Source organism: Pelophylax lessonae (genome assembly GCF_965119305.1).
Source record: "Pelophylax lessonae genome assembly, chromosome: 8".
NCBI classification, from domain to species: Eukaryota; Metazoa; Chordata; class Amphibia; order Anura; family Ranidae; genus Pelophylax; species Pelophylax lessonae.
Genome location: NC_138775.1, coordinates 162,828,221 through 162,851,369, shown reverse-complemented (window position 1 = coordinate 162,851,369; position 23,149 = coordinate 162,828,221). Strand labels below are relative to the sequence as shown.

Below are 23,149 nucleotides of genomic sequence, written 5' to 3'. Positions count from 1 at the left end.
TTTAGAGTGTAGCTCTTTTTTTTTTTAATTATTGCTCACGCTCTGGCGATCACGGCGATACCTCACATGTGTGGTTTGAACAGCGATTTCATTCGCGGCTCGACTTCCGTATACGTTTTTTTTGTGCGCGAGCTAACGGTGATCGGGGCGGCTAAATTTTTTATTTTTCCCCATTTATTTTATTTATTTTTTTAACTTTATTACAGTTTTTAAAAAAAAAAAAAAAAATCTGATCACTTTTATTGCTGTCACAAGCAATGTAAACATCCCTTGTGACAGCAATATGCAGTGACAGGTACACTTTATGGAGGGATCGAGGGTCTAAAAGACCCTAGACCCCTCCACTACACTTCCCTGTATGCAAAACGCAGAAAACGGCGTTTTTGCATACAGCCGTTTTTCAAATTTGCCGCCGTTTTGCAGCACACTAACCCGGAAGTGACGTCATGGACGCCGCCTCCGGGTCACGTCATCGGAGAACCGATCGATGCCGTTTCCGGCATTCATCGGGACTCCATCCAGCCGGCGGACGCGCCGGCTGGGTGCTCGGGGCTCCCGGTGGGACGGGAGCCCCGGTAAAAGCCGCGGAAGGCGGCGGGAGGGGGGGGGGGGTTGGGACGTCCCCTCCCGCCCCCCGGGTAACGATCGAGTGGCTCCCGAGCCGCATCGATCGGTACCGACGGAAAGCCGACCGTCGGCTTCAAACAACGGTACCGGGATGATGCCTCTAGCTAGAGGCATCATCCCGGTATACCCCCGCAAAGTTTACGACGTCATATGACGTCCACCCAGGGGGAAGTGGTTAATAAAGCCGTAAGGTCCTCTGTCCCCCAGGCTATATATATAGTTCACAAAAAAGTTTTCAACAGAAAAAGTAAACCTTTTTAAGTCTAAATGATGTGGGGTTAGAAACCCTTACTCAGGTGTGTGTGGTGATTCCAATAATTTACATGATCTGGTTTATTTTTTTCAAACAGCTCTCCAAGGAGTGACGGATGGAGTATGGCATGTGTCTTTTGCAGACTGGTGTATGTTAAGAAAATGTCAAAGAAAAAAAAAAAAAAAAAAATAGATGCCTGGTAACTCATTTGGGAATATTCCAGGGCAGCATCTGAGAGAAGGTTCCCCCCCCACATGAAAACAGGGAACACATCATCCACCGTTCAAAAAAAAAAAGTTACACATACCTCTGCGCCTCAGTACTGTAAGTACAGACAGAATGACAGGTGTGTAACATACACCCAAATAGGCCTTTTTTTTCCAGCCCCATGGAATTAAGGGTTGGATATCTGTACTGCCCTGGAAGATTACCAGAAAATGAGTTACCAGGTATCTAACTTTCTCAAGTTATCTTCCAAGGCAGGATCTGAGAGGATTGGCAAGAGACACTTAGGGAGGATCAACAGCTTAAAGGACCTTTCTACCGAAAGAGTGGTCTTAGATGGACAGATCTATCCTGTAGTGCCTCACAAAAGCGACCATGTCGGGTGTAGCTTCCCCCTTTTTCCCCACATACGAAGGTGCTCAGGCTCTGGTGGAACGGGATGTTATCCGCTTTGGAGGTAGCAGGATCTGAAGTTGATAAGCATATGTAATGCCTAGTTTGATGCATCTAGCAATAGCACTTTTGGAGGCCTTGTGGACTTTGCTGGGACCAGAGAAAAGGACAAATATTGTTGATGACTTTCTCCAGTCTTTTGTCCTTTCCAAGTAGGCTTTAAGCATTCAGCCTATGGTACGTTTCTTTCCTGTTGCTCATAAGATTTCCACAGAATGAAGGTATGATGATGTCCAGCAATCTATTAAATGCTGAGGGTACTTTAAAGTGATTGTAAAAAGTCTTAAAAAAAAATATATATATATATATATATATACATACATACCATACAGTTTCTACTTCCCTCTGTGCAGTTGGTTCTGCACAGGGCAGCCCGGATCCTCCTTCTCGGGTCCCTTGCTGCTGGCCCCTCCCTTCTGTTGAGTGCCCCCACAGCAAGTTGCTTGCTATGGGAGCACCCAAGCCGAGTTGCAGCTCACTGTGTTCATTCAGACAGGAAGCTGCAGTACAGCCCAGTCCCCTCTCTCTCCTGATTGGCTAACAGCCACAGGAGGCAATGCATTGCGCAGTGGCTGTGTCTCAGCCAATCAGGAGGGAGAGTCCCGGACAGCCAAGGGACTCCTGGACATTGCTGGAGAGAGATGGGGCTCAGGTAAGAATTAGGGGGTGCTGGGGAGGCTGCTACACACAAGGTTTTTTTATCTTAATGCACAGAATGCATTAAGATAAAAAAAACCTTCTGACTTACAACTCCTTTAAAGCAAGAATGCTGGGTCCGGTCTTCAGACTATCTTATCCAAGAAGATCGTGTAGTAAGGTTCTAGAATAAGAAGTGCTTAGATTTTTCTCATCCTCCATGCAGACACCAAAGATACCGGTAAAACTGTTTTGAGGGTGAGCATTTTCTTGTAACAGTCTGTTAGGTTCAAATGGAGTTCTGAGAAAACCTTGTAGGACTGATAGGTCCCAGGGTGGAAAGTTCTTAGAGGGGTAAGGTCTTACTCTGGCTATGAAGCAAATAAATATTTTTACCAGTGGCTCTTCTGCCAGTTTGAGATTTAAAAAATACAACTCTGAGCTCAGCACTCAAGAGTGCTGTGTGATTATTTCCTATCAGCACCTTGTTGTAGGAATTCTAATATAGTAGGGATGAGTGGTCTCCTTTCACGAGCGTGTTCTTTACACCAGGTTACGAACTTTTGTAAATGAATAGGAGTTACCTTTTTAGTGCTGGTAAGGAGTGTTGATGACTTTGTCCAAAAATCTTTTGTTTAATATTCTTTCAGTAGCTAAGCTGAAAGTTTTAAGATCCTCAGATGAGAGGGAGAGTTGCCGGCCCATTTCAAGAGATCTTCCTTAAGCGGCAGAGTGATGCAAGGTTGTACACGCATCCAACCCAGTATTATCATTTGCTGTTAGGGAGAAGAACTTTGGTGTCAGCCAGCCAACATTAAGCCAGCTGCATGTTTCCTGTCAGTTTTTCGCTTAGAAAATCTGCCAGGGTTTTTTGAGTCCACTTCAGATGGATGGCTGCCAGAGAAAGTTGCTTTTCTTCTGGCCAAGTTAGTAGGGTATTTGATAAGGCCATCAACCAGTTAGTACACTGTCTGCTAAGGCCATAAACCAGTAAGGTTGAGTACTACCATCTGTTGAAGTAGGCAATTGGTTGTGGCATTGTCTGACTGAATATGAACTTGTTTGCTTCTGATCTAGCACCCCCTCACTTCTTGGTTTCATTTTGTATCTTCTAATAATGACACTTTCTTCATGGCTAGGGGTAAACCTTTCTTTCAGTCCACGATCTGTCCAGTATAGACTCCAGTTCTAGCCCAAACTGTAAATTTCCTTGGGGTTGAGATTCCACATGATTTAGCTTCAGAGGTGACCTCTCCTGTTCATGAGCTAGAATGCTCTCTTGAACGAGTTTGAGGGCTGTTGAACAAACGGTGATCTTTACAGTTTTTCCTGAAGAGGATTGTCAATAGTTCCTCCAACGCAAGTATTGGCAATAGCTGGTTTTATTTATTTATTTTTTAACAGGGGCTCTGCCTTCTTAGTCACTGGATCTCTCAATGTGCCTGTATCTTCAACGGATAAGTCAGTCTTTCTCAATGTTTTAGATAGGGAGGCATCTATTTTGGGAAATTTACCCAGAGATTTCCAAAAATGGGTATCTGCATTTTAGTAAAAGTTAAAGGTTAACATTTTGTTCTCTGGGTCTGCCCACTTGCTTAATGATATCCTTGATAGATTAATGAACTGGAACTGTACAAGTTTTTTTGGGTTGTAACCCCTTGTACATCTTCTGTAGAGGTAAGCTCAGTATGCTCTTCTTTGATATCTAGGATTTCAGATATCACTTTCATTCCTCAGTGTCTTAGGAGGGGGAAGAGTAATTTATGTGCTTTTTATTCCTAAACAAAACCCATCCTCAGATTCTGACTGGGAGTCCCTGCCCAAATTGTTAGGTCTTTCCAGCAGCATGATGGTATGGAAGGCTTGCTAAATGGAGGGTTTACTGCAATGCCTATAGTGGACTGCATTGACAGGTTCTGGACTAGGGACCGGAAAGTGGAAGGTGGCTGACAAAAGTTTAGTCCAACTAGCTGCCATTTTTGCCTTACAGGGAGCACATTGCTTAGGGTGGGAATGTGAGCCACTGGTTCTAGGCCTCCTGTCCTCTGGAGTCTTGGTCTGTAGAAGGGCCCAATAAGAAGGCATGTAGAGAGACGAAATTCCCACTATTAAAAAAAGGGTAATGAGTCATGGTAAGAAAAGAAAGCAGATGTTCTCCCATAGATACCTCTGGCTTATCTTAGAGCCGTCCTGGCCAGCAGGATCTGCAGGGCAGTCAGATGGAGTGGCGCCCAGCATGGTAAGCTTAAAGATAGTCCCCAGAATAAGGAATTTTAGTGTCCTGCCCCTGCTCTGGCTCCACCCCCCAACCGTCCCACCATATGCATAGGTGAAGTTTTCATACAGCTTCACAAAGGCTATATGGTGCGCGATGGTAAAGTCAGAGTATTCATGAGAGACAAGTAGATAAATTGGAGGATGATGAATAAAACTTGCTTCCATATAAACTATGAAGTAACATTTATTATGTGGCCATAAATAAAGCACACAGTCATGTGTGAAACACAGTCCAACTTAAATGGTAACATCTCAAGTCTATTCCAGCCTCAAATACTAAATGGAGGGCCCAGCACTTGTGACTGAAACAGGCTCAAGGTTCACATACCAGGCAGAAGGCACATGAAGGATCGCTGGGACCAGCTGTTGGCGTCCCACTGGGAAGGCACACTTCAGCGCTGTGCCCAGCAGGAAGATGGCCATTCGCAGGATGGAGCCAATGTGGCCAGCCAAGGGACATTGTGTCCAGGAGGGCCAGAACAGTTAAAAACATGATAGCTCCCAGCAAAATCACAAATAAAAATAGACCTAGACCTGATCTATACATGGATATTTGACAATAGAGTGGGGATATACCAGTGCAAGAAACGCAGGTGTCTCACCTGCCAATTTATTGAACATGGTCCGTCCAATTTTCAACACAATGTTAATTACAACATCAGTTTATAACCTGTTTAAGCAAATTTGTAATATACATCTTACAAATGACCTTATAATTTGTTGAACGTTAGGAGAACGAGACGCACACTAAGGAAGCAGATAGGTGAGCACTGCAGGTCTATCCAAAAGGGCTGCACGGAACACAGCATTCCGGAAACTTTCTCAAGAATATTTCTGACTTAAGGGTTTTTGCCATTGAATTTATGCCTACCCATTTTGCCGATGAGAAATTCCTTAGAATGTGCAAGAGGGAAACATTTTGGATTAAAACATTACACACTGGGTCCTAATGGATTGAATGAGGATTTCGATATACATACTGTGGTGATGGTATGCAGTCCCTGGCCTTTCTTGCCATTTTAAATCTTTATATAGGTGTGTAGTAGAGTTGTCGAGAAAGGGTGCAATCGCCGATAAGCACATGCGGTGGCTTGTGTGCGCATGCGTATAGAAGCATATACACACACATACATGTATGTGTAGGTCTATGTGTGGGTAGGTGCAAGTGGGTGTGTATATGTACACGCATATATGTCACATAGGCATTGTGTATATACATGCAGTGATCCAATACAGACACGTGCAATGTTATGCATGTAGTCAATGTATCGGTGTCTCTTTGTTTTCTATACATCATATAGATTTTTTTGTGTCTTCCCGGTGGGACACTAACAACTAGTTAACTGTTATGACTCTCCTTAATGTCCCTTGGCCCGCCGCATTATTGTCTCCATCTTGTGAGCGGCCATCTTCCTAGTGGGCTCCAGCCTTATTACATACAACAGCTGGTCCCAGCGAGCCTTCATTTGCTTTTCGGCTGGTATGTGAACCTTGAGAGCCTGTTTCCATCACAAGTGCTGGGCCCTCCATTTAGTGTTTGAGGCTGGAGAAGACTTGGGCTTTTACCTTTTAAATTAGACTGTTCACACGACTATTTTTCTGTAGACTGTGTGCTTTATCTATAGTAACATAAATTTTACTTCATGGTTTATATGGAAGCATGTTTTATTTGTTTATTCATCTTCCAATTTATATATTTCTCACAGACACCCTGACTTTACCAGTGTGCAGCATATAACCTTTGTGTGCCTCTTTTTGGATATCTTAGTTCCTCCAGTGGATTGTATGCAGAACAGGACTGGGTCAAAAGGATGCATGTTACTACCACATATAAATGCAACCCCATTCTATGGTGGAGTGCCCTGGATCTGTTCGTTGCATGGGGTGGCAACCAAAGGAAGCCTACAGCCGGAGGGATGGTTGCCTACCTCCCAGTGGAAACGAAACCTCAGGCTGAAGAAAGATGTGCCTGTGGGGGAAAAACACACAATGCATTTCTTCTCCAGCAAAACTGAGTAAACCTAGCATTCTGTGAAGGGGTGGGAAGGTAGACGTAACAGGGAGGCTCCTGCACCAAACTACAACAGCCTTGCCTATTAAACAACAAATATTTGATGCTCCTGTTGGTCCAGAAACACAAAAGAACTGTGGAGCAGCGGTATGTGTCACTTTTAGAATGGTGGATGATGTGTTTTGTGTTTTCAAGTGGGAGGAGCCTCATCTCAGATGCTGTCCTGAAAGATAACTTGAGAAAATAGTTTTTTGAAGTCACAGTCAGCACATCAGGAGCTCAAAATGTCACCCCACATCACGGATACAAAAAATAACATAAAAAAGGTATATTTACATATAAGCTCCTCAGAATGTAAAAAAAACAGATGTTTTGAGAGATAATCTTAGTACAGTAACCTAATCTCAGAGGAGCGAAAAAAAAAGAAAACACGTATACGAATAGAAAAGGCCTGAAAGGGATACAATCTGATACAGATCATATTAAGGGTAGAAAAATTAGACAGTAGAACACATATTAACCACTTCTGAACTGCCCCCTGCTGTTTTACATCATTACCTTGATGTTAAATACCGGGGTTATGGCAGCAGATAACTGCCATAACCCCCCGGTATTTTCTTACAGGGCAGGTGGTCCTCTTTCACATTAAAATGATCCCAGTGGTGCCCCTCCTGCCGCTTCCTGGAGCCATCGGTAGAGGGGAAACGATCCGGTCCTCTCAGGGGCTCTCAGGTGCTGTGCAGGAAGTCGGGTGAGGGCAAAATGGCCCCCACTCGACTCTTTGGCCTTGGAGGACCGAAGCGACATCATACGTAACTTCCTCCCAACACCCTTAAAGGGCCCATTTTTTTCATGCTGAGAAAAAAACCAAACTTTTTTTTTTTTTTTTGCCGCCTTTAAGTGTAGATTTGAGATCTGATGTCTTTTTCTTATTTTTTTTTTTTTTAATTCAAAAAAGTGTATTTTTTTTCAAAAATACAAAAAAAGTGCGTTTGTCACACTGTATTTGCGCAGTGGTCTTACAAAGTTTACAACAATCTCCACTTTATTCTCTAAGGTCTCTGCTAAGTGCTAATACACACACAGAATATATTTGGGGGTTCCAAGTAATTTTCTAGCAAAAAATACTGATTTTAATATGTAAACAAGTGTCATAAATAGGCCTGGTCCTTAAGTGGTTAAACATGTAATTTGTGGATTGTCAAAATGTGTTTTTTACAATTCAATTATAACTATGAGGAAAATATTTACACTACTACATCAAGCTCATCTCATAATGCATCTAGGGACTCAGCAAAACATTTCTGAATTCTACAAATTGTGTCTGGCGATTCTCTCACCATAAACCATAAGTTTTTATTGCCGTGACCCCACTAGGTAAATTCAACCTCATTTGCATTAGCCTCTGTCACAAGGACTGAAATTCTGAGTTACCAGAACAGGATAATACAGTCAATCTTTCAATTGGCAAACTGTTGTGGTAGCAGGCAAAGATTTTTCCTTATTATGGAGAGATTTAATTTACAGAGCAAGGAGTGAAAGGAAATCTTCCTAAAAGGTAATAAGAGATGGCTTTCTTATAAAAAGGTTTTCGCTTGAGATGTTTGGAAACATCCAACACTGACAAATCGGTCCTGCTATCTTATAGCTAGGCAAGTTTGGAGTCTCCTTACCTTATGTACATGAAACCAAGTGCTCTGATGTATGGGGAGTCTGTATGTGTGATGAGACCCATTACTTGTTTTCGCGTCAACTTCAATGTGAACAGCTTATACAGCAGACAGAAGGCAGTTGATACAATACCTCCAGTCCCAACCCCACGCACCTATGAGGGTAAAAAGAAAAAAACAGATTTAACAAAAATAAATAAATAAATAAAAAAAAAAAAAAAAAAAAAAAATCACACACCGATCTTCCTTTCCAAAGTCCCCCCCAAAATGAGAAAATTCCACCGTTTTTATTTTATTTTTTTTAAACAACATAATATACCTACCTCCTCTGTGTAGTTGGTTTTGCACAGGGCAGCCTTTATCCTCCTCTCGGGTCCCTCTTAGCCCCTCCCACCTGTCAAGTGCCCCCACAGCAAGCAGCTTGCCATGGGGGCACCTGAGCCGAGCTGCAGCTACCCATGCTTATTCACAGAGCTGCGGTTGAGCCCCACCCCCTCTCTCCTGATTGACTGACAGCTGCAGGAGCCAATGGCACCGCGGCTGTGTCTCAGCTAAACAGGAGGGAGAGTCCCAGACAGGCTGAGGGACTCGTGGACATCGCTGGGGCTCAGGTAAGTAATAGGGGGTGCTGGGGAGGCTGCTTCACGCAGGCTTTATATCTTAATACAGAGAATGCATTAAGATTAAAAAAACCTTCTGGATATTACAACTTTAATAGCTAGCTCCTTTAAAATGCCTTATTGGCCTTCCTACCACTTGCCTGACTCCATTTATGCAAAGAATCCAACTGCGGAGTGACTGGCACATATTGGAATGTTAAGGTAGGCATCCTTGATATCAATAGAGGCGAGGAAATCCCCGAAACAGATGTCACCACCGTTCGAATGGACTCCATTCTGAACTTCTGTACCCGCACAGAGCAGTTTAGTGCCTTGAGGTCCAGGATTGGACGCATTTTGCCTTACTTCCTGTTAACTGTGAACAGGTTTGAGTAAAAACCCTGAAAACGTTCCAAGGTCGGAACCGGGACTATCACCCCTTGAAGGAACAGGGGTCTTGTACAGCCTCAAATAGGCCATATGAACGGCCTGGGGACAGGCGCAAGTTGGAAGGAAAAAACCTTGCTGGGGAACAAGAGCGAAACACAATCTTGTAGCCAGATCAAAGGACTTTGTGGACCCACTTGTTTGCACCCGGGAAGTCCATGGGTCTGGAAACCAGCGAAGACATCCCACCACCCACGATACGGGTGAGGGCACACCTTCATGCAGAAGGAGCCTTGTCCATGGGTCTGGAGAATCACGAGGGGGAGCTTTCCCCCTCTAGGTCATGGCGTATGAGCTTAGCCTACTCGGCCAGAGTTTGCAATACTAGGGCGATGGTGAATACTGGCCTCATTGCCGAACCAGCCAGAGTACACAGCGCGGGCCACAGCCTCCGCCTTACAGTCAGTCGGATCCTTAAAGGCTGCGGACTCTTTAACCGGAATCATGGTTGCCTTGTTTAATCTGGAAACCGGGAGGGTCCACCACCAGTGGCATAGTCCACTTCTTAAGGAGGGACTCCTCAGTGATAACGCCTAGTAAAGCGCTTAGGAACCCCGTGGGGACGTTTTGGTTGCCCCCAACTCTTTAGTAACAATTCTGTCAAAATAGGCAGGGAAAGGAAACCCCTTTGCCACTCTGGATGGCTTTTGAGAGTCAAAGGGCACCTGTGCCTCCGTCACAGCTTTAGCTGCGTCCTCCATCCTTAGGTTCTCACGCACAGATGCAATCAGTGCATCCACCAGCGCCTTTTCGTCCACGGTCGCAGACATGGAGGAATCATCCTATCAGGGAAATCCAGGTGTGGTTGCAGACCCAGCAGGGTGACCCACGTCTGGGGGGGCTGAATCAGATTCAGGATCAAATAAAATAGATGAGGCAGAGGAAGCGGGGGGGGTGCTTTTTGCTGGCCCATTGTCCGCATGCCACCTCCACACAAGGGACTCTAGGACCACTATCAGTGCATGGATGGTTAGGACCCAGAGGGCCCTGCAGCCTCAGAGAGGGGAATGGGTGGGAAAATGTGCTCCAAAAGACTCCATGAGTCACCAGGGGGACCCCACAAAAAGTGTAAAACACTGCTAAGGGACAGCACCACCCAGTCACGAAGTATAAAGCACCAAGCGATCCTCAGCAGAGAGGGAGAGGCCCCCACCAGACTCACCACCCAGCAAAAACAGGCACCTTCAGCCACCAGGAGAATCTGCACTACACGTGAAGCCATCAGGAAGCAAAATGATCCAGGAGTCAGCACCAGGGGATGAGGAGGGGCTCCCATCGCCACCCACAGGGCTCAACTGTCATGGCTGACGCCATTTCCAATGGCAAACAAAATGGCCGCCGGACTACAAAAACATGGCCGTCGTGTATAGAAACTCAGGCTAGAACTAAATGGTGGCACCACGAGGCTTACAGGGACCCAGGAGGGAGACCAGGCAGGACGGGGGCCCTGGCAGGAGCCCCCACCAGGTACAACCCCCACACACAGTCGACCCCATCGCCAGTTAGCGCCCTGCCCCACATCTCAGGAAAGTGGCCAGACCACCCTAACAGCCCCAGCGTGGGGAGGGCAGGATGAGGGACTTGGCAAGGGGGGATGCCTGCGGGAAGGAGGGGAACCCAGGGGTCCGATAGTCCCAAAGGGGGGGTACAGCTACTCACCATACCAGGAACCAGGCGGGCGCCGCTCCAGACAGAACCACTCTAGTGAAACAGGGGGCTGTCGGCCAGGAGGAACGCTGTGACTCAGGCCGAAACCCGGCCGTATGTGACCTCGCGAGACGTTTAGCTTGCAGGCCAGCCGCCGTCCAGTGGGGATATGTCGCTGCCGACCTAGCGCGGAGCTGAGGTCTGCGTGCTTGCTGGCCAGACGGGGGGTGACCACTGGTTCTAGAATATCCAGCCCATCGCCCAGTCCGTCAGTTGGTAGTAGATCTCACAGAAAAAATCCAGTAGGCAAAATAAATAAATAAATAAAAAATAAAAACATTTTGCAAGGACCAAAGGTCCTTACTCCTGACTAGGCAAAAAAAAAAAAAAATGAGTGGCTATAGCAGAGGAGTATACCCCCTAGGACTGCCCATGGGTGACAGTCCTAGGGGGTATAAAAAAAGGAATCTGAATGTACTTGATTCGGCACATTAATTAGCTAGCTCCAGAGACTGTATAGGATCTTTTAACCTAAAGCTTATTTGTAATATTTTTTAAAGGTTGAGTAAGAAGTTCAACTTTTTTTTTTTGGAAGATCCAGAACTGTACCTTTGGAAAAAAAAAAAAAAAAAAAAAAAAAAAAAAAAAAAAAAAAACCACCACACCACCAAATGAAGCAATAGAAAATGCTCTACACAGCACAAGACCAATTCATATGGTCTTAAGCAATCTCCAAAGCAGCCCAGCATTTTCCTAAAATAAAAAGAAGCTCTGGTTGCAATACTCGCCTCTCTAGAGCTGCTGCAAAATGCCCTCAGCCTTCTGGGTTGAATGTCTGCCCAGTGTAATGATGCAAGCAGCAGCACTCCAGTATTATACATCACTTAGGACCCTCCTATCACCAAAAGGTGATCAGAAGATGGCCTTGCATGTCAAAGCCATAGGTGACCAGCTTGAAGACTTCGGAAAAGTAAAAAACACAGGGTGAGGGTGACAACACTGGGCCTTCTAAAAAAAAAAAAAAAACGAATAGCCCAATCTTGCATAAAGTTGCTCTAGCACTGTGCAGAAACATCTGTCTGAGCTTTGGGATTACTAGGGATCCCTGGAGATTCTAGGAAAGGCAAGTATATTCTACATTTTTTTTTTTTTTTTTTTTTTTTTAAATCGAATGGGTTAAGCAGAAACCCCCTTCTCGCACCTTTGTATAGCAGCCATCCCATGTGCAAACCAAAATATTATAGGAAAATACTTCAGCATGAGCTATATATTGCTTGCTTCACATTATACACTTTACAGTGGTTTGAAAGGCTGAAGGCTTTTTACCCTAATGCATTCTCTGCAATAAAAGCAAAAAACCTGGGAACAATCTCCCCTACCTACCTGAGCCCAATCTCAATCCAGCAATGTGCACAAGGGCAGCGTCTCTCCCTCCTCATAGGCTCAGATACAGCAGCAGGTGCCAATGGCTGTCCCTGCCATCGGTCACAGACAGTGAGGAGGGAGCAGGGGGCAAGTTACATGAGTGCCCCATAGCAAGTGGCTTGATATGGTGGGCATTTGGTGAGGAGAAGGGGAGTATAATAGGTTTGTAGGACTGCACCGATGCCAATTAGGTGTGTTGAAAATCGTATATCTAGTCAAATCCATATCTGCAGTGTCCCCGTCCCGCCGATGCTAGCAAATCATAGCCGTTGGAGCAGAGGTCTGGCAGTCCGCCCCCAAGCGGACATTGTTTCCGCCACAGGAGTGCCAGAAGTTCTCCTTCAGCCCTGTGAGCACCTTCAGCAATCGTGGTTTGCTATCATTTGCAGGGACATTGCAAATATGGATTTGACTAGATATTTACTTTGTGAGCTGTTAGAACATTTTAATAAACTAGTTATTGCTGCACTACATGGTGCATCACTTTCTTTAATGGGGTCACACAGGAGTGGTGGGGGAAATTGCATGCCAATCAGACAGGAATCTTAGTGCATTCCTATTCAAATCTCATGCGATTCTAGGCAGTGCAATTTGCACCCATTCATTTTGTATGGAGGCAAATCGCACTGAAAAGTACCAGCGAGTACTTGACCAAAAGTATCGGTGCCTGCCAAAAAAAAAAAACCCACACAAGGAACAAACTGTTACAATTTTTTTTTTTTTACACCACAGAAAACTTCTGGAATTTACTTAATCTTGGAGGCAATTAAATCAAAATGAGGAGGCACGTACTTGTACTTACCCCTCCGCACATCCCTGTCTGCCCAGCAGTTTTTCGACTACCCTTCTCCCAGGGTTCAACGTGCGTTACCTAACATGGAAAACACATGGTGTTACGACATTTGCAATTAACGCACACACTGCCTGTCCTAAATAACGAACATATTTTGGTATAATATAAAAGGAGAAGAAAAAAAAAACGAAGAGAGGAGGATCTAAAATACAAAGTCTGTTTAGTATATATAAACCCATCTATGCATGTCCTAATGTGTTGCATTTAGAACAGAGTTTCATACAGAGTGGGGAAAATCTCAGCATTTCAAATCTTATGCTGGCTACCTTATCGGTGCTTTGCATCCTTGTCTCCTTTTAGGAAAGTTGAGGGCTCATGGAAATCCCCGCTCATGGAAAATTTAACATTTAGGAAGCTCTGGGTCTAACAGAGGGGTTCAACTTCCCAGTAGATACACAGACAGCACTTAAAAACCTGACAAAAAGGTTCAACCCTTTCCATCTCGATCTTCATACAATGAACCCAGGTCAGTTTTTTCCTTAGTAGAGCTAGGGGGGGGGGGGGGGGGGGAAACTAGAACTCCTGTGTGTATATATATATATATATATATTATATACATACATACACACATACATACACTTTATACAAATTACAGGCGATCATTTTGGGAAATAAAAAATGTAGTACATTTAAATGGTAATACAGTCTTATTTTCCGAGTGCCATGGAAACCGATCTGTTGTTCCCCATCTGTTGCTTAGATGTGGGTGTCATACACCTCACGTTTAATAATAAATGAGTCATTTTGTTGCAAAGAAGACACAAATGTAGTCTTTATTTATATGTCAAAATTGTAGCGCCTTTGAGATTCTTCAGTTTTAATAATTCATGAAGAGGTTTTTTTTTGCATGTTTAACATTATACTTGCACATAATGATAATTATACATTAAATTTCATATGAAGCAGATTAGTTTAACATAAGCGGCTGACTGTAAAATACCAAGTCACAGGATACTGGTAAGAAGTATCTTAAAATGTTACTAAACCCAGGACCCTGCATTCACAATACGGTCTCCCACATATACAGAACATGGAAATGCAATTATTTTAGTAAATATAAACTGCTAATTACGTTTTCCCAACAGCAGTATATAGCAGACTTGTGACTTCTATCAGTGTCCAGCCAAGTACTGGTTAAAGCTTGTAGGAGGAGTTTTCCGAGTGTCCTATCAGGCTGTAAGACCCTGACCCTCTGTTTCGACAGTGCTGATTGGCCCGGTGCTGATCACATGCATTCACACACACTAAACTGAGCATGTGCAGCCTCACTCTATAGACTCATGAGAAAATGAGAAAATGATCAGGTGACATAAGGAAGGGAGGATCAGAAAAGACAGGATCAAACCCCTAGGTTCCACAGTGAGTATAACAAGCATGCTTTACTGCATATTCACACTGATTTTACTGCTGTGGGTTTATTAACACTTTAAAGCATAAGAGGTAAACTAAATGGAACTAAGGGGTTATTGATGAACATTTGTATATATGCGATTTAAAATTCTGGAGTTAAAATATACACATTATTGTGAACACAAAGTGATAAGTGCAATAAAATAGAGATGACAATAAACAATGTACCAGTGAAAGTTATCCAGTGGAAAACACCAAGCGCATATATATATATATATATATATATATATATATATATATATATATATATATATATATATATATATATATATAAAAAAAATAGTGCATGGTTAAGTCATTTCCACCCCGCTGGAACGCAGATCCGGTCACTGGCTCGCATAGCATCCCGGAAGAAGCCGCCAACGAGGGAGTAGTGGTCCCTACTGCCTTTCATGCTTGTTTGCCACGATTTTATGTGAGTACTTTTCTTACTTTTTGCCTAATAAAGAGTTTAAACGGTACATCACTATATGAGGTCTTCCTTTTTGCATATTACCTCGGGATATCTCCTTATACTTGAGAGGAATACCATGTTGATCTAGTATATTTAAATTACTTTACCCCGCTGAGAGGAAAAGATCCAGGGATACCTTTACCCACGAGCCCACTACGTAGGAACCATAGGAAAGAGGCCATTACCCTAAGGCTCATTACCCCTGTAGGGGTATACATCTCTGGTGAGTGCGAGATATATTGGAGGGGTGCACGTTTTATCTCACCCTATATCTATCACCCGGAACACTTTTTGAACATCACCTATCAATAATACTCAAACATTGTTTTGTGAAGCACTTACGGACTGTTTTTGGACTTTTTTATTGAATATATATGCTTGGTGTTTTCCACTGGATAACTTGCACTGGTACATTGTTTATTGTCATCTCTATTTTATTGCACTTATCACTTTGTGTTCACAATAATGTGTATATTTTAACTCCAGAATTTTAAAACACACACACACAAATATATATATATATATATATATATATATATATATATATATATATATATATATATATATACACACATATACATACATACATACATACATACATATACATATACACACACGTGTGTGTATGTTTTATTTACAGCGTACTTTTTTGGGACATGGTTGCATATTAGCACTGTATTGTATATTATTTAAACCCCTTTTATATATACATATACACTCTTAAAACAGGCAGCGCCATTTTACCTCATTTTATTTTTCAATTGCATGATATAGCCCACTGGACTATATTTTGGGGTAGGCTGCAGCCTAGTTTTTATCCATAAGCGTGGAATTTGTACCTCTTTAAGCAGGAACACCAATCTCTGTCTTCATCCAGTCGGACCATCCCTCCCCACAGTTAGCAAGCACCAGCTAGGGGCACACTTAACCCTTTGATCGCCGATGTTAACTCTTTCCCTGCCTGTGCATATTTTTTGCACTGATCACTGTAATAATGTCACAAACAAAACCAAAAAAAAAAGCTGATCACTGCCATTACTAGTAAACAAAAACACCATAAAAAATCCCCTATTTTGTAGACGCGATAACTTTTGCGCAAACCAAGCAATATACTCTTATTGGGATTTTTTTTTACCAAAAATATGTAGCCGAAAACATATTGGCCTAAATTTATGAAGAAATTGATTTTTTACATTTTTTCAATGGCTGTGTTTTATAGCAGAAAGTAAAAAATATTTTTTTCAAAACTGACAAAAACGCAGAGGTGATCAAATACCACCAAAAGAAAGCTCTATTTGTGGGGGAAATAAAAAGGACATCAATTTTATTTGGGCAGTGTCACACAACCGCGCATTTGTCGCAATAAAATGCCCTTGTCATTAAGGGGGGTAAAACCTTCCGGGGCTGAAGTGGTTAATGGTTAGTATGCAAAGAGCAGTCAATGGATCACAAGTATCTGCATTTAAATGTTCACTCTGGCAGCACATCGACTGCATATTGAGAGAGTGCCTATAAGCAGTTTATTGCAAGTAATCTTTTGAAAAGAAATGTAGATTTGGCTATGGGCTGGAAATTTCTACAAATGTACTTTAATACTAAACTCCTCTAATGCACCCATCCCCTCCTGAACCAGGGGTGTGATCTGCTCTCACTTCTGGTCGTATTGCTACGGCAATCCACTGGAAGTTCCCCTCCGCCACCCTACACCCAGAGGAACAGTAAACAGTGAAAGATGTGGCAATGGCAATTAAGAAATTGGGGTAGAGGGTGTTGAGGGGGGGGGGGGGGATATAAATGAGGGGAATTTACTGTTAAAGTACAGTTGCCATGAAATAACTACATTGACTGACATTGCTGATTTTGGAGCAGAAATAAAGTGAAAAAATATTAGGCATGCTCTTTATTGAAAAAATAAATAAAATGACTTGCCTGTTGCAATCTTCTTTGAAAATACACAGCTCTGTGCATTAGCAGTTCACTATTCATTCTCTGCACACCCCAGGGATAAAATGAATGAACTCCAATGCACAGGTATTGGAGTTGCGTCATTTTCGATTGGCCAATCGTGACACCCAAAGCACTGGCATCTGGAAAAGGCTGGGGAGAAGAAGCTGCCACCAGCAAGAGGAAGTATTTGTAGAATTTGCTTCCACTTTAACGAGCCAATGCCAAGAAAATGAATAGCAAAGTTAGAAATATTTTCATTATACTTGTCCCATGTCTTAATCAAATTATTGGGGACAAAGCCTCAGCAATGAAATACGGAAAGATTTTCCGGAGCGGTCAGTAACACCAGCCTCCATATTTTCTCATGATAGCTGTACTTTAACAAAATGAGCCTCAATGATTTCTTTTAAAAACCCCTGCCTAGCAAAGACACACCATCAGCATACTGCATATGTATGGGGTAACACAACACATCCTGGCTCAGGCTGGGGTGAGCCAGGGGTGAAGGTAGTAAAACGGACTTTCCAATCCTAACATTAGGAGCAGACTCTTTCTAGTCCACCACAGTCAATCAGAAATTAGGCCAGCCATACACGGTTCAAACCTCGGCCAAATCAGCAGGAACTGGCCAAGATTCAAACCACTGTTGGGCAGGCTGAATGTAAAGTTGATCGATCAACTTGGGTATAACCAGCCCTCTGGATTCGCTTAGGATTACAGAAAACGGCTGCTAAAGCCACTAGCGATAATCACGGTTTTCTCCTGGTGGGGGGTGGGCCATCTCTGCCGGGAGAATACGGTGATTATCGCTAGTGGCTAAAGCAGGAGGGATTCACCTGTCAGCACTGTGTTAGTAGGGAAATCATGCAAAGTTTGCACTGTGTATGGTCTGCCTTACTTAGGTTTTCTCCTAAGGAAAAAAAAAATAGCAATTCATTTAGCCTGAAATCTTGTAAGCTGATGACTTCTTGCTCTCTTTGGTCCCTTTCACTTGATTGGGCCCACTCATGCGTTTTTAAGGCGGACCTGTTCGGGCCACCCTTTTTCCTCTATGGCGAGGCGGATGTCAGCGGACACCCACCTGACACCTGATGAGATCCCCTGAAAACAGACGTATGGCAATACATTAACCTTCTGTCCATCAGGTCAGATCGGTAGAAAACGTATAGGCTGTCAATTTTCATTTGATCTCCCTATAGAGGAGAGCAAAGTGAGTGGAGACTGACTTGTCATTCATCTGCTCAGCAAAGCGATAACCAGCAGAGTCCATCAAAACGGATCTGCCCCATGTGAAAGAGGTATTTACCCCTGAACTGGTATCAATTAGGATTGTTCCCTGTTATCTTCCTATACGACAAAAAACACCTCCCCCTGTTAAAGAGAAGAAAGGTACAAAACAGAGAAACCTTCAGGTATAATGCAAACAGAAACCAGGCATACCCAGTCTGAGCACCTAGAAGGGGCTCCGATAACCACAGCTACCAGAACCAGAGAACAAAAACATTGCAGTGTGTACTTCTGGAGGGTCTGCAAACAAAACTACTGAGTTGAAGAGGAGGGGCCTTTTACATGGTGATTTGTGCTTCCTGTAGAGGGTGGAGCCAATCACCTCTCCAAGCTTTCCTGGATGATAAGGGAGGGGGGGAGGTCTTATACAGGTCTGTACTAGAGTGGCAACACTGCTCAGTATGATTTTCACCCTAGGATAGGAAGTGTGTTAATGACAGGTGACAATACAGGAAGAATGCGGCCACCACATCAAATCAAAAGGACCGGTAAGCTGTAATACTATCAGTTTTTGTTTCAGAATGTAGATATGCTTACAAAAAAAAAAACACACCCCTTACCATTGGCTATACAATCTGATTGTACAATCATCACCTTTAGAACTCATGGTACACAGGGCAGTTGAAAACCTCTTTTGAATGGTGGAAACTGAGGGTAAAACCATCCCATTTTACAGCTTTTACATACCACGTTTATGTGAGTTTAGCAGCAGTTATGAGCATTTGAGGTTAGAAGTGTTTTTTTTTTTTTGATAACCTCAGGAGGTGACCCTCCTAAATGCCCACGATGTATGGAAACCAAATAATTATCTATTTCAGCCATTCTGTGAGAGACGACAGACCAGTGTGCTTGTAGATAGCCGTCTCAATTTTTTATTTTCCATATGGATATCATAAGCCATGTGTGAGGAAATGCTCCTGATGTTGCTGAGACTCCGAAGATGGAGAAAATTGCATGAGAGGACCAGGAGTTCATCACTACTGACTCATCCATCCATGCAGGCAACAGCATGTGTTGAAATTTGTCATTTTTTTCAACATTTTTATATGTTCAAGAACGATTAGAAATGGTTTTCCCTTTCAAAATGCTTATAAAAAGGAAAACGCTCAAACACAGGGTACCACGTCTACTTTACAAGCATTAAACAGTCCAGAACATGATTTTTCTGCTTTCAAAAAAAAAGAAAAAATGCCAGTAACCTCAACTGCCTCTAAACTACTATAAAACAACTGGGTGTACATGTAGACATAGGATAATATAGAGGAGAGCTCAGGGGCTGTTGAAAAAAAAAAAAAAAAAGAAGAACACCCAACTGCTCCTAAACATCCATTTAACAGGTGCAGTGAGATATAAGCAATTCATTCAAATCGTGTCCAATCGGGCAGGATCTTGCACTACATAGCTGATGGTAGATCTAAAGGAGATTGTGCAAATTGTATATTCAGCCTAAGTGCCAGTTCACACTAGTACGATGCCAGACATTGCATAGGATTCGCACCACATTGCAGATCACATGCGAGGTCTGTGTGATGCGTTTTTAACCATACAAAATGTAAGGCTGAAATCGCATTTGCACCAAAATGGTGCAGGACCCCTTTTTTTTTGGTTTTGGTGTACACACCCATGTGTTCACAGTTTGCACTGTGATCAAATCTGGGAGTGTCATTAACCACTTCAATACAGGGCACTTTCACCCCCTTCCTGCCCATGCCAATTTTCAACTTTTAGCACTGTTGCATTTTGAATGACAACTGCACAGTCATGCAACACTGTACCTAAACCAAATTTATGTAATTTTCCCCCCACAAATAGAGCTTTCTTTTGGTGGTATTTGACCACCGCAAGGTTTTTTTCTTTTTTGCTTAAATAAAAAAAAGACCGAAAAGTTAGGAAAAAAAAGTTTTTTTTCTTTAGGCAATATAATTTTGTAAATAAATATGCTTTTTCCTGCACGGATGAGGCTGCACTGACAGGCACTGATGAGGCGGCATTGGTGGGCACTGATAGGTGGCACTGGTGGGCAGCACTGATGGGGAGGGCACTGGTGGCCATATTGGGCATCCCTGGGGTCATGGGTGGGCATCCCTGGTGGTTCTAGTGGCACCCCCCCCCCCCGAGGGTCTGCACTGGTAATCAATGATCTGATTACCAGTGCAGACCCACCCCCCCCCCCCGTCAGGAGAGCCACAGATCGGCTCTCCTTTTCTCATGCCTGTCAGGCACGTACTAAGGAAAGCCGATTAACGGCTCTTCCTGTGTACTATATGACCAGCCGTGATTGGACACGGCTGGTCACATGGTAGAGCCTACGAGATGCGGAGAGTCAGACTGAAACGCTGCATCGCCGCAGAGCGCATGATCCTGCCACCGTCATACGACGTCCAGTCAGGATAATGCAACCACATTCCCGCCATCTTTTGCCTATAGGGCGGGCGGGAAGTGGTTAACTGTACATTGACACTCCCAGCGATTTGCAGATCTCAGTGTGAACCTAGTACGTTGCGGGCACCTGCACTGACTCGCAGGGTTTCCCGCATCGCACCAGTGGGAACCGGGCCAAAAGGTTGACCATAGACTATACAATCGGAGTTCTTAGAGCAAAATTAAACCTCCCAATCCTTTTCAGCCAAGGAAGCTGCTATCTTGGCTTCTCTTTAAAGCGGAGTTCCCCCCCTCCAAAAATTAAAAGTCAGCAGCTATACATACTGTAGCTGCTGACTTTTAATATTAGGACACTTACCTGTCCTGGAGTCCAGTGATGGTGGCACTGTCCTGGAGTCCAGTGATGGTGGCACCACAGCCGATGTTTCCATTGGCTGTCGGGTGCTGCCGCCATTGCAGGTAAGGGTACCCGGCAGTGAAGCCCTGCGGCTTCTCGGCCGAGTCCCTACTGTGCATGCGCAAAGCGCTCAGTAATTGGCCAGGAAGCAGTGGGAGGAGTAGGGGGGGGCCGAACCTCTGACGTAACTCACCACAGCAAGGTCCAAAGGAAGTGGGGACAGGGTACCTGTCAAAAACAGGTACCCACTCTCCCCTGAAAGGGGGGTGTGATCAGATATGATTCCAGCTATTGGATAGCTTAGCAGTTCAGTTGAGCACACAAGCAATGTGACCGTTATTAATCCCAGCATACCAGGAAAGTAAGGCTCCTTTCACACAGGGCGATCCAATCCGCCTGTCAGTTTTTCAGACGGACCTGATAGGATGCTCCATGCATCCCTATGGGGCAGCTGGTGTCATCTCCACTAACACCCGCTGCTATCCGATCCTGTCCGTGAAATCCGGATGCATTGAAGCCCTATTTTCCATCCGTCTGGAGGATCGGATGATAATGGACAGGCGGTCTGTTCTCATCCGATCTCCTCATAGAGGACAGTGGGGATCTGACAGCTCCATCTCTTCACACAGAGCGTAGACAGAGCTGTCAGCCGCCTGCTCAGCAGGTCGATCCCCCGCTGAGCAGAATGGATTCCATCAGGCGGTGCTCCCATGTGAAAAGGGCCCTAAATATATTTTTTAAAACCGTTTAGTGTAAGTCCACCCTGCATCTACCGACATCCACAATCTAACACTAACCCCGTAAAGAAGAAATCGGTATACATACCTTTCTTGAAGCCGACCTGATCTCCAGCAGCGGAAGCTCTGCAGAGGACACGGCCAACGAAATGAATGGGGAGTGACTTACTATGGGATTTCCATTATCGGCTGTCTCCTCTGCAGAGCTTCAGCCTCTGGAGATGGGATTAGCTTAAAAAAAAAAAAAAAAAAAGTACCGATTTTTTTCTTTACAGGGCTAGATAGGTTAGTGTTAGATCGTGGATGTCTGTAGATGCAGGGATTTTAGTGTTAGGGTGGACTTACACTTGAAATAAATGAGTTTAGTTTGACTTTATGTAACCTTAATAATAGAGTGCAATCAGGGCTTCAGATTTGATACAAGATGAATGGATCGTTTAGGTTTGTCCTCATATTACAGCTTTTGTAAATCTAAAGGAGGATTGTACAGTGTATGGGCAGTCTAGGGTTAGTGGTATGAAAGGCCTGTGTGTGCAGTCCCAGCCACCCCATGAGCTCGTCATTCCCGGTGTGAGGTAAAGTAATCTGGTGATGACGGCTTCCTGCTCATTCATGATGCCCCCCCAATGTTCAGCCATGAGGTCTGCAGTGAGCCCCAGCACACAACCGCCAGTCACACCCAGAGAAGAGAGCCGCGCCCGCCACTAAAGCCCTCACCTTAAAGTAGATTTCATCCACCACCTCATGGTACGTCTTCAGTTCATACAGCTGCACCTTGAAGTAGGGAGAGGACAAGATGTTGGTGAGGATCATAGGGTTCAGGTTCATGGTCTTCTCATTGCCCCACAGCGGCAGCACATTCCCGGGCTTCCCTGACGAGGCCGGCTTACTCGCACCGCCGCTCGTCTGGGTGGGTTGCGGGGTCCCGGCCAGGGCCGCCGCGCTGTTATTCGCCATTTCAAACCTACGCAAATATGGCTGCCGCCTCACCGGAGTAAAGGAAGTGACGTAAGACGAGAGAGGCAAAAAAAAAAAGGCGGAAGAATAGAGAGAGAACAGACCGGCCGAGCCAACTAATCATCGAGTTTGATACTGCCTGTAAATCGTAGCGTCTGCCTTTTTTAGGCCAATCGGCAATCGTGTGTTTCAAAGCCAATGAATGTCCTCGGTCAGCTCCTTACGTAATGTTTGGGGCATGCTCCGTTTTTTTCTACGTGTTTTTTGAAGAACACATCTTTATTTATAAAGTATGTAAGCGGTGAGCTGTGTAAGTAAATACCATGCGTGCTCTTATAACATTGTTTGTTGGAAGTTCAATGGTTACTCGGGAATTCCTGTGAGGATATTTCTGCAACCTGTTATACATGTGGTATATGGTGGTTTTTATTATATGTATAAAGGTAAAATCCTTT

At 44.0% G+C, this 23,149-nt stretch overlaps 1 protein-coding gene across 3 annotated transcripts in view; it reads right to left on the bottom strand.

Annotated features, from left to right (window-relative positions):
• Nucleotides 1-22,751, bottom strand: part of PRPF38B (pre-mRNA processing factor 38B) — a 56,081-nt gene extending 33,330 nt beyond the window's left edge. The window contains exons 1-3 of one of the 3 annotated variants that reach the window (XM_082266669.1): nt 22,455-22,751; nt 13,073-13,141; nt 8,156-8,307 (exon numbers count right to left, since the gene is read on the bottom strand). In XM_082266669.1, the coding sequence (XP_082122795.1) occupies nt 8,156-8,307; nt 13,073-13,141; nt 22,455-22,694 (461 nt within the window). In that variant the 5' untranslated portion in view covers nt 22,695-22,751. Of the gene's footprint in view, nt 1-8,155; nt 8,308-13,062; nt 13,142-22,454 lie in introns of those variants that run through there. The other 2 variants (XM_082266670.1, XM_082266671.1) reach the window with 2 other exon arrangements.
• Nucleotides 22,752-23,149: the final 398 nt, after the last annotated feature.